The following is an 11,818-nucleotide window of genomic DNA, read 5'->3' as shown; positions in this document are numbered from 1 at the left end:
CCAGAGGCCGGCTCTGGCCTTGCTCCACCTCTTCCGGCCTTCTCTCTGTTTGCCACCACCGCCTCCTGCAGGGCCCACACACTTCACATTTCCCTTCGGCTGCCGGTCCGCTTCCGGCCTCACGGCGCGCAAGCGCACTCGTAGGAGTGTTTTGACAGCTCCGGGCCTGGAGAAGGAGCAGGTGTCGCGAGAGTGGGCAGCGCGCCGCCTAGCGAGAGCTGGAATTATGGCGAACCTGGGAAGTGAGGCCGAGCGGGAGCCCCTCTTGGGCCCGGGATCACCCGGAAGCAGGTGAGCAGGCGGGTGGGACTAGCTGGGAACAGTGAGTCCACTGTCCGGACCCGAAACCCGGCTGCACATGCGCATGCCCAGCAACGCCTTCGGAGCCGCTTAGGACAGGCTCCGGGATAATGGCGTGTACTTGGGAATAGAGGAGAATCTTGGTGCTTGGAGAACTTGTGTACCTAGAAAGCTGGGCAGGGGGATGCTTCACAAAGGTCACAGCAGTTTCACATTGTAGCCCTTGTGCTGTGTGTCTTAAGCATCTGCCTGAATCCTGTTATGGTAATTCCTTCTTGCTTGAGAGCTTCTTTTTCTTCACTATTTTTCCTTTGTTTTGTATGAAGAAACCTAAGCTGCCTCCTTTACAGCAGACACTGCATTCTGTTGACCCTGTGTAGCTGTCCACTGTCACAAAAGCCCCAAATGGTGGTTTTAACCGACACTCAAGAGCTAAACTTGAGTTAGACTTTTCCTAACCTGCCTAATAACGTCTTCATATTTTGCAAATAAACCCACTTAAAATGACTCACATTTGCTCAGTATCACATGTCCAAAATAAAGACACCTTTAAGCGTTTCATTAGTATTTTCATCCTTGTAATTCTCATTTTGATCCTAATTTATGAGCACTAATTTAGAAAAGTTGGGCTTGTCTTACTGTAGCAATATGTATTCTTACTTTTACGAAGCAATAAGTATTATTTCATCGAGTCTTTTATTTGAAGCGCAGTGTGTGTTTTATTAGGTTCATTTTTTGAGGGGGAACGGGTGGCACATGCATCATGCTTTGTACAGAGGCCAGAGGATGGATTACAATTTTATGTTTCTTGATTTTTATCTTGAGGTGATTAAAATAAGTAGCAGTGTTGACATTTGTTTTAAAAGAGCTGCATCCCCCAGGCCTGTTGAGACCTTCGAAGCTGTTGGCTTCTGCCCTGCTTTTTGCTGTGCCGCAATCCTTTTGGAGTTCTTACAGCTCTATAGTTGCCCTGCGTATTCCACGCCTAGAAGAGGCCATCCCTCTTCTCCCTTTTGAAATCTGTCAGCAACCCTCATTTATGTTACCTGCAACTCCTGCCAACAACTTTTTTTCTTCCAGGCTTGTTATTTGCCGGGACCCTGAAGTTATTTTTACTTACTGTAATTTTGTGCTTCTGATGTACAGGCTCTGCCAGGCTAGAGCTCCCTGTTAGTCACGTGCATAGGGCTGTGGCATTTCCATTTCCTAGCCTTCTTTGTGCTGCTTGCTTTTCTTTTGTTGTATTTCATGTCTGGCCTGTGTTTTCCAGAAAGAGTGTGGGATCCTTGAGTTATATATGTACAGCTAACCACAGAAATATGATTTTGATTGAAATAAGCTTAAACACATTTTCTCTTACTTTTCTCTCCCTTTTAAATAAGTGATTGTGTTAGGCTTCATCTATAGGTGAAGATGGACAGATGTTCCTGTCCATGAAGAGTTCATTAGATTGAACTCTATGTTCTGTGTTTAGCATTTTAAAAATTAAAAGGAAATATGTATGCTGTTTTTAAAATCATAAGTTGATTCCCTAGCTATGACTAACTGCAGGGTTTGCTCACTTGTACTTTACTGTACAAAGTTCAGTATAGTAAGCCAGCAACCCTTATCAAACAAGATTGACTAATCAGGATTTATTGATGTAATTGGATTAGATCCTTCTTCTTTTCTTGAGTGTCTAGTGCTCTCAACTGACTTCCTTTATGAATTCTATTTAAGAGAACAGAGGCCGACCACTTTTTCTGTAATAGTCCTATTGGTGTATAGTTTAGATTTGTTGGTTCAGGCCCAAAGGCAAAGTCATGGATAGCATAGATACTTAGAAGAGAAAATCTGCAGATCATACTAAATGAGTGCATTGTTTAGTCAGTAGGTTGGTCTATTGGCGAGAAACTTGGTCTTTGAAGTTAGTCTTTTGTCATCTGGTAACAACTATTCACCTGTAAACCAGTTTTATCTATCAAGCTAAAGACCGGTGGTGTCTGGATTTGACCTAAAGATTATAGATTGCTAGCCTTACCTTAGGTTTTTTTGAAATGCTACAGACACTTCAAATTCTTATTTCAGTGTTTGTCAATAAAAGAAATATTACTGCACCCTCTGTCCTAACATGTCTGCATTACCTCCCTCCTCTCTTCCCTCACTCCCTTCCTTTCTTCCTTCCTTTCAGGTAAGTTCTCACTTTGGAGCCCAGGCTGGCTCACAGCTCAGTCTGGTAGAGGCTGGCCTTGAACTTAGGGTCTTCCTGCTTTCCCTCCTTCGTAGTGCAATAACAGTAACAGGCAGGTACTAGTATGCTTGTCTTACAGTGCAGACCTTTTGTTTCTGTCATATGTCTGCAGTTATATCAGTATGCTCTCTCCAGATGCTCACCCTTCTTGCTCTCCAGTTCTGAGTCTGGCTGTTCTGCCTTTCTGTAGTGAGACCAGAGCGAATTTTGAAAGTGCAGTGCTGCTCTGCCCCAGACTCTGTGCAAAAACACTCACTGAATCATATTGTTTTACCCAGGTGTTCAGTTCATGCCAGTGTATTATGTATTTTTCTTGGATTTTAAGTCATATATTTGTTAAACATTCTGCCATCTGGAGCTGTGGTTATCAAAATATTAGAACACCATGGTTTTACTTGAGAGAGAATTCCATCAGGAAAATGAATGCCAGGATACAGCAGAACTAGTAGATAGAAGGTAAACGTTAAACAAATCCCCTTGGAAAGAAGTACAGCATTTTTTGCTTGTTTGTTTGTTTGTTTTAGGTTTTGTTTGTTTGTTTAGACAGGGTCTCACTATGTAGCCCTGGCTGGCCTGGAACTACTATGTACATGGCTTCTACCTTCAAACTCACAGAGATCCTGCTGTCTCTGCCCCCTAAGTGCTGGGATGAAAGGCATGCGCCATGACACCCAGGTTCAGTTTTTCTTCTTACAACCCTGTAAAGCAGAAGTCTGTAAAGCTCAGCCTCAGCCATCTAACATATGTGTCATCAAAATAAAAAACGTATGCTAATTCAGTAAATCAACATCCATATTCTGTTATTCCTTCTAAATTAAAAAAGAGCATTATGGGGGGGGGGGCTAGAGAAATGACACAACGGTTAAGAGAGCAGACTGTTCTTACAAAGGTCCTGAGTTCTAATCCCAGCAACCACACTGTGGATCTGTAATGAGATCTGATGCCCTATTCTGAAGGGTCTGAAAATGTGTACTTACATATAATAATAAATAAATAAATCTAAAAAAAGCGTAATATATACTTATTACTTTAAAAGATTTCAAATACATGGAAAGATTGAAATAATTTACCTAATACCAATTAGTTTTTCTTCCCAATTAGTTTATCTTCACCAGTCAATTGTCTTTACACACACACACATCTAATGCTAAAGTAAAGTAAGTTTCAGATATTACGAATATGTTATTGCAGTCTGCCTTTTCCAAGAACAAATACATCCCTTACAAAACTCCACCAATATAATTAGAAACACCAATTAAGGAGTATTATACAATTTATACTGTGTTCCATTGTTTCTCTAGTAGCTCTAATAATGCAATGAACACATACATACTCATACAAGCCAAGTATTGTTCATGTGTTGGTTCCATCCTGTTTTGAACTCTAGTTTAGAACTGTCCCAGCACTTGGGAGGCAGAGACAGGCAAATCTTTGTAAGTCTGAGGTCAACCTGGTCAACATATCGAATTCCAGGACAGCAGGACTACCTAGAGAGATGCCGTATCACAAAACAAAGCAAACTTTTACTGGCTGTTACTGGTCCTATCTTTGCTCATGTAAGAGTTGACTACTAGGTCTGGGTCAGTGTACCTAAGGGCTATCTCACAATCTAGTTCCATGGACTTTCTTAGTCACAAGAGTGTCACATAACTAATACTGAGAAATGCTAATATATTCCCTGAGAAGTGCAGGCTGCCAGGTCCCCATGATTGAGAATGTCAGACTGAATGTCGTGCACAGATACACATGAAGGCAAAACACTCGTGCACATAAAAGTAAATTTAAAAACAAAAACAAAAAAACTAGAGGCAAAGTCTTGCTGTCTGTCCATCCCAGGCTGGTGAGGAGCTTGCCATCTTCTTAGCATCTTGACCTTTTTTTTTTTTTTTTCTTCCCAGAGTGTCTTGGGCCCCAGGCTGACCTTGAAGTTCCTATGTAGCCTGAGAGATGACCTTTAATTCCTGACCCCTTGTCTAATGTTGAGACACCTGTTATGCCTCAGTTACTTAAGTGCTAGGATTATGGGTTTGGCAAAAAAAGTTTGTTTTTGTTTTTTTTTGTGAGACAAGTTCTCACTTTACAATCCTGGGTATCCTGGATCCACTACATACCAAGGTTGGCACTGAACATGTAACTGCCTTTTGGCCAGGAAAGATTTTTTTCTTTTAACTAGGGTCTCACTATGTAGCTGTGACTGTCCTGAAACTCCCTGAAGCCCAGAGCTCCACCTGCCTCTGCTTCCTGAGTGCTAGTGCCACTACCACCCTGATCCTTCTTATAGAGTGATCATGTGTTTCATTTTTAATCATCTGAGATTAATAATGCGTCTCTAAAAGTATAATACTAGCAAAGTATTAAATTGATACAAGAATCCATATTCTGAGATTCAATGATGCATGCTTTTCCCAGTATGTAATTAACTGCAATGGTATACATTAAATTCAAGTATGTTGATTTTGTAATACATGTTTATCTTTTTCAGATATTTTATATCACGATTAAAAGGTCTGTGTGTAGGTCACTATATTATATCTGCAGTGCTTTAAGTACTCAGAATGTATCAGTAATGGGGGCTGGAAAGATGGCTTAGTGGATATAGGAGATTGCTTCTCAGCTTGATGACCTTAACTTTGATTCTTGGATCTACTGGGTAGAGAAAACTGATTCTCAGTTTATCCTTTGACCTCGACATGCATGCTACAGCACTCAAACACAAATGTAAAAAATAAAACATGAGTAAATATAATAAAAACGAAACACACAAATATCAGTAATGAAATATCCTTGGCAAATAGTACATCTAAACATGTTTCTTCTTCCCTGCCATTTTTTGGTGGTTTGTTTGAGATAGGGTTTCTCTGTGTAGCCCAGGCTGCTCTGGAACTTGATCTAGGCTGCCCTACAACTCACAGAGAATCACGTGCCTCTGCCTTCCGAGTGCTGGGATCAAAAGGCATGTGCTACTACCAGCCTCCTTCTGACAATTCTAAGCCGTTAAATTTGAAAAAAGAAAGCTTTTCAATGATGATTAAATTTGACAGCATCACAGTCTATTTTATAAAATATTCTGGGACCACAGACATCGTGGTACCAGAACTTTACTGAGGGAAGAGGATTTAGACTCTGTGGCCAGCCTGGCATAGAACCATTTCTTAACAAATAATAGTGGTAACAGAAACAAATCAACCAATCCCTTTCTCCAAAAGAAAATACTCTTGGAACATAAGTGGGCACTTTTTCTGTTTAAGTGTTTCTGGATTTGTTGAAAGAGCAATAACCACATCAAGGTAAATTTGCCAACTCTGTTTGGTACTTATACGGTCATTTAATGAGCATAAAACTCAGGCATCACCTACAGAGGTAGGATGTCAGTTATATACTCACTTTTAGTGAGTTACAAGTTTATTCAGAAGACAAAAACCAGTCTGCTCTATCACATAAGCTCTTTGGTCCACGAGTAGAACTTATTTGGTAATTCATGTCAGAGCAAAGGGCGGTGGTCCAGGAAGCTCCAGGCTGGCACCGTCTTAGGTTCCATCATTCCAGTCAGAACAGCTCACAGCAAAAGTAATATGCTTTCATCAAGAATGAGTGCCAGCAACATGAGAGTAATTACAGAAAAGTAGATCTTTTTAAAAAAGACTTATTTATTTATTTATTTATTTAATGTATATGAGTATATCATTGCTGTCTTCAGACACACCAGAAGAGGACATCAGATCCTGGAATTGAATTCAGGACCTCTGGAAGAGCAGTCAGTGCTCTTAACAGATGAGCCATCTCTCCAGTCATTTGTGTGTGTGTGTGTGTGTGTGTGTGTAGGCACGTGTGTGCCATGTTATACATGTAGAGGTCTCTAATTCTACTGTGTGGGTTCTAGGAAGGGAATCCAGGTCATTGGGCAGGAACCTTTACCCATCTCACCATTCTCATAGTAATTAATTTTCAGTATATCCCATTTGGGGCACATCTATTTCTTGTAGCTACTTTATGTAACTTTTCTTGAGAAAGGGTGTTCATTCATCCTGTTAGGTTAATACCTTTCTCTTGCATGTAGCAATAGAAAAGGGGAGCTGGGGACATGGCTCAGTGGTTAAAATGCTTGCTGTGCAAGCGAGAGGACTAGAGTTTGGATCCCTAGAAATTCATGTAAATGCCATGTGGTTATGATGGCCCACCTGTAATTCCAGCATCGAAGGAAAGAGCCAGGGGTCCCAGAGCAACCTGGCTAGCCAGACTGTCCATATCTTCCATCAGGCCACCATATGCACACTCACACCATATAAACACTAAAACTTGAAAGCGAAAAAAAATAGTGAAATAATTGCTTTGAAAAATGTTTTACTTTTAAAAGGTATCTTGTATCTTCTAAATAACTGTGTCTAGTGGTGCATTAATACAGTCCTAGAATCCAGGGAAATTTAAAATGCTTTTTCAGAGGTGAATTAGTGTAACCATAGCCAATATTAATAAATTTTGCTTGTTATATACGTTTCATATCTTTAGTTTGTTGGTTTGGTTTTTTGAGACAGGATTTTCTATTTAGCTTTGAGTGTTCTGGAACTTGATTGTAGACCAGCTAGCCTCCAACTTAGAGATCTGCCTGTTTCTGTCTCCTGAGTGCCTGGATCAAAGCACTGTGCCACCACAGTGTGGCCCAATTGTTAATGCATAAATACCTGCTCCTAGTGATCAGGAGGTCCAGAACTTGTGCATTACCCCAAATGCTTGGGGTTTTCTAGTTCCTGGATCTTTGGAGGAGATAGTACACGTGCATTTTGCTGTAATTCACTGAAGTCAGATGGGGGAATCTCCGCCCACAGTTAACATTTTGGATTTGGAGTTTTGAGATTAGGAACTCTCAACTCTGTTAACCCTTTTCTTCTTTCCACCTAGAGAATGGAGCGAGATAGAAACCCAAGAGCATTACAAGAGTAGATGGAAGTCTGTGAGGATTCTCTACCTTACCATGTTCCTCAGCAGTGTGGGTAAGTGCCGGAAGCTACACAGCTCTACAGTTCAGAGTAAAATGCTTTAGCTTTGGACAATTTGAAGATTAGTTACCTATCCATTTATTTGTTGTTTTTTGAGATAGGTTTTTCTGTATAGCCCTGCTTGTCCTGGAACTTTCTCTGTAGACTAGGCTGGCCTTAGGGATCTGCCTGCTCCCTCCCTCAAGTGTTGGGATTAAATGCATGCCCAGTTTACCTATTTAGAAAAAGCCTTACTATGTAGCCCAGGCTGGCCTTGAACTCAGGGTTCTACTATCTGAACCTCCCTAGTATTGAGATTATAGGTGTGTACCATCATACCAGACTGATTTGATTTCTTCCTTTAAAATAGTTTTTATTACTCAACTGTCTTAAGAAACGATTTCAAGTTTTATTACAGAAAACAATTGCTTCAGATATTAATTGGCATGCTAGAGATTTTACTTGATGTAACTTTCTTTATTGTAAAATGTACTTTTTTAATGTTCTGGTTGGGAGATATTTTGAGAGTTTCACTGTGTCCCCTACACTGTTAATCCTCCTGCTTCAGTCTCCTAAGTGCTGAGATTACACGTGTGGGCCACCAGGTCTGCCTAAGAATTAGCTTTTTAACTCTTTTATTCATCAGAGACAATTCAATTCTAAATACTTAGAGAGTTGTGTACACCTCAGTAATAGAGTGCTGCCTAGTATGGTCAGAGTCCTGAGGTCCCCAACACTGCCAAAAAATAAAATAATAATAATAATAATAATAATAATAATAATAATAATAATGAACACAAAACAAAGCCAAAACACAAAAAAAACTTTAAAAAACAAAAACAGGAAGATGAGGCTAATAATAAAGTCGGCTATATTCAAAACAGATGTTGGGACACCAGGATGACTCAGTGGATAAAATTCAACTAAGGACCTGAGTTCAATCTCTGGAACCTATATAGCACAGGCTACATACTGCGCCTCTATCTCAAAAAAACTAGACTTCTATTTTTTCTTTTGCAGTTATTATTTTGTCTATGTGAGTATTTTTCCTGCACGTGTATATATGAAGAGGTCAGAAGCTGTTGGGTCCCTTGGAACTTGGGAACCAGAGTTACAGATGGCTGTGTGCCAACATATGGGTGCTGGGAACTGAATGCAGGTCCTCTAGAAGAATAGGTGCTCTTAACCACTGAGCCATCCCTTCAGCCCAAGCCAAGGCTTTGTGAACGAAACACTAATAGTAGAACAGTAGAAACACTACTACATGGTGCATGAATCTTAGGGCTTTATGCTTAGTGAAAGAGGCCAGATCTGCCTGACTCTACCCCCTCTCCTTAGCACTAGGGTTAGGATGATGACCTCTGCATCCAGCTTTTTATAATCCTGAGAGTCCAAACTAAGGTCTCCATGCTTGTGTGGCAAGCACTTTACACACTGACCCATCATCCCAGCCCTATGTAGTGCACTGTAAATACAGTCACCCTCCTGTTGCCCTCTCCTATCCCCTACATGAATTGTATACTTTAAACATACATTTCTTTATGTAAAGCAATGTCCCAAGTTGGTTTGAATCTCTTGATCCCCTTACAATAGCCTCCCAAATGCTGAGATTACAGAGATGGGCCAGTATTCCCAGAAATAAAGCTAAACATTTAAGAGTAGGCCTTCCATAATTTCTGACTAGATTTGCCTAACATTTAGAATGGACAATAGTGCTGGGCTGTAACTGGGTGGTAGAGTACATACCTAGAATTTGAGGTTCCCCTATGACTACAGAAAAGTAAAACAAACAAACAGAAAAGGGCAACATTGACAAACAGTGTAAGAGTTTTTCCATTATAGTATTGAGTGGGGAAACCTATCAGAAACCAGGACTTTGCCTCTGAAGTATGGCATCCTCAAGTAAGTTAGTTCATATTACTTCCCTTGAGATGGTGTTCCAGCTCCCTCGCTTCCTTGCAGTGAAGTGCTCTTTCAAACAGTACAGACAATTTCCCTCTGATAAAGTGGCCTTTCTTGCACTCATGTGTGCTATGAGAGGAGAGAGACAAATTTTTTGCCCTTGCTAGATCAAGCATAGTCAGGGACTATAATTACCTCGTTGTTTCTATTTTGTTATTAGAATTTATTATTATTCCGATAACTAACATTTTACTGCTTGATAAAATAAGCATTGTGTATATAAATTGTCAGGTTTAGAATATCTTAAAAAAATCTTTGCTGTATTTCCAAAAGCTATGGCTCCAATAGTGATTACATCGTTATAATGCAAGTAAACATGTCTGCCTCTTTGCAGGTTTTTCTATTGTGATAATGTCCATCTGGCCATATCTTCAAAAGGTTTGTGCACTTCACTCTGTTTTTGAACTAATAGTAGAGGTAACTCTAATGTTACTGAGCATTGTCTAAAGAGTGTCTTTAGTATTTTGTAGTTTGATCTCTTTAGAATAACTTAGAGTAATAATTACTCAATAAGTTGGTCATATGCTTTATTGTACAGACAGAAACATTTGAAGCAGAAAGGGTGCTGGGCCAAGAAGCAGACAACTGCCTGGAGAGTAGCAGACAGAGTAAAGCTGTGGTTACCAACTTACTCAGTTGTCCCTGAGTCACTACCTTGTTGCATCCTCCCGAGGGAAGAGCAGCTCAAGAAGACAAGTGGATTCTTAAAGTGTACAGATCATATTTCTGAGGAATAGTTTCACGTTTTCCTGTGGAATTAATTTGGGTTTTCAGGAAAGCTGGTGTAAAGGATAGGCAATGTGGCTCTCTTGATATTCCTGGGAGATTGGTTTTCAGGTCCCCCAAAAGTATACCAAAATGTGTGGATGTGCAAGTCTGTTACATAAAGTGATGTAGTATTTGCATATAAGGTGTGCACATTCAGATGTATGCTGCAGTCATCTCTAGATTACATACGATGCCTAGGACAATGCCAACATTATGTAGTTGCTAACTGCTCTGTCCTAGAACAGTGACAAGAAAAGTGTCTGTGTTTGGTTCAGTCTCGTTCTTCGTGTGTGAAGGTCAGAGCTTACACCGTCCTCTCCTCACCTGGAACTCTTAGCCTCTTAACGCTGATTACTTAACTGTAAATTCTCTGTATCTCTATCAGCTCACTCTTTGCTTGCTGATTTTGCAGAGATCCATGTGTGTTAGGCTTTGGCCTATGGCAGATAAGCAGACAGCAATGTGTTTAACTTACTTCAGTGGCCCAGGCTCTGCAGGGCTGCACACAGTCATCTTAGCTCCTTACCAGCTCCTTCTCTCTCTCTCTCTCCTTCCTTCCTTCCTTCCTTCCTTCCTTCCTTCCTTCCTTCCTTCCTTCCTTCCTTCCTTCCTTCCTTCCTTCCTGTGCTTTCCTTCCTCTCTCCTCCCCTTTCTCCTTTCTACCTTTTGGCTCACCCTTCACATCTCTTCACTTCTCATGTCCTCCAGAAAGCTGTCTCTGGTTGCCATTACCCAGTTTGGGCCAGAAAACGTGTGCTGTTCCTCCTCATCCTGAAGCTGTATCCAAAGGATTTAAGAAACCATGGTTTGGAAATATCTCTCCTTGAACTGTCCTGAGTGGCAGCTATGTTTACAGAATTTGCATTGTAGTAGGCATTATAAGTGATCAGAGATGACTTACACCCATAGAGGATGTATGGTTGGTTTGCAAACATGTTCTATGTAAAAGGCTTATGCGTGCACTCATTCTGGTGTCCTGGAGTCAGTTCTGAGGATGTGAAGGGTTGACATCACTTCATCTCTGTATCATTAGTCCTCCACAGAAATACTAACCCACAACCGTTCTGGTAGGAACTCAGGTGGTTCAGCCACTCTACAATACAGCCTGGGTATTCGCCACAAGTAATTATAGTTTTACCAAGTGACCTAGCAGCCATGTTCCCAGGCACTTAGTTACTTGTTTCTGAGACTTACGTACATGTAGAAATCTGCCTTGGAATGTTTGTGACTGCCAGAAGCTAAGCCTGCTGTTGTGTAATGACTCTCAAAGCATTTACTTCTCTCTGCAGATTGATCAGACAGCTGATGCAAGTTTTTTGGGCTGGGTTATTGCTTCATATAGTCTTGGCCAAATGGTAGCTTCACCTCTATTTGGCTTATGGTCTAATTATAGGCCGAGAAAAGAACCTCTTATCGTCTCCATCTCTATTTCGGTGGCAGCCAACTGCCTATATGCGTATGTCCACGTGCCAGCTGCTCATAATAAATACTACATGTTGATTGCTCGTGGATTGGTGGGATTTGGAGCAGGTAACTGTGCATGTATGTGTGTTTGTGTATGTTAGGTCACATTCTTCCTCCTGTT

General features: G+C 40.8%; 1 protein-coding gene across 5 annotated transcripts in view; it reads left to right on the top strand.

The window, feature by feature from the left end:
• The first annotated feature begins 51 nt into the window (after nt 1–51).
• Nucleotides 52–11,818, top strand: part of Mfsd8 (major facilitator superfamily domain containing 8) — a 28,816-nt gene continuing 17,049 nt past the window's right edge. For 3 of the 5 annotated variants that reach the window (XR_375453.4, XR_867172.3, XR_375454.4), the window contains exons 1-4: nt 52–291; nt 7,427–7,518; nt 9,800–9,843; nt 11,523–11,763. Coding sequence is in view for 2 of the 5 variants with exons in the window: in NM_028140.5 (NP_082416.2) it covers nt 227–291; nt 7,427–7,518; nt 9,800–9,843; nt 11,523–11,763 (442 nt within the window). In the remaining 3 variants the exon portion in view is untranslated. The remainder of the gene's footprint in view (nt 292–7,426; nt 7,519–9,799; nt 9,844–11,522; nt 11,764–11,818) is intronic. The other 2 variants (NM_028140.5, XM_006500788.4) reach the window with 2 other exon arrangements.

Source organism: Mus musculus, chromosome 3 (genome assembly GCF_000001635.26).
Source record: "Mus musculus strain C57BL/6J chromosome 3, GRCm38.p6 C57BL/6J".
In the NCBI taxonomy this organism is placed as follows: domain Eukaryota; kingdom Metazoa; phylum Chordata; class Mammalia; order Rodentia; family Muridae; genus Mus; species Mus musculus.
This window is presented reverse-complemented; position numbering and strand designations above follow the sequence as displayed.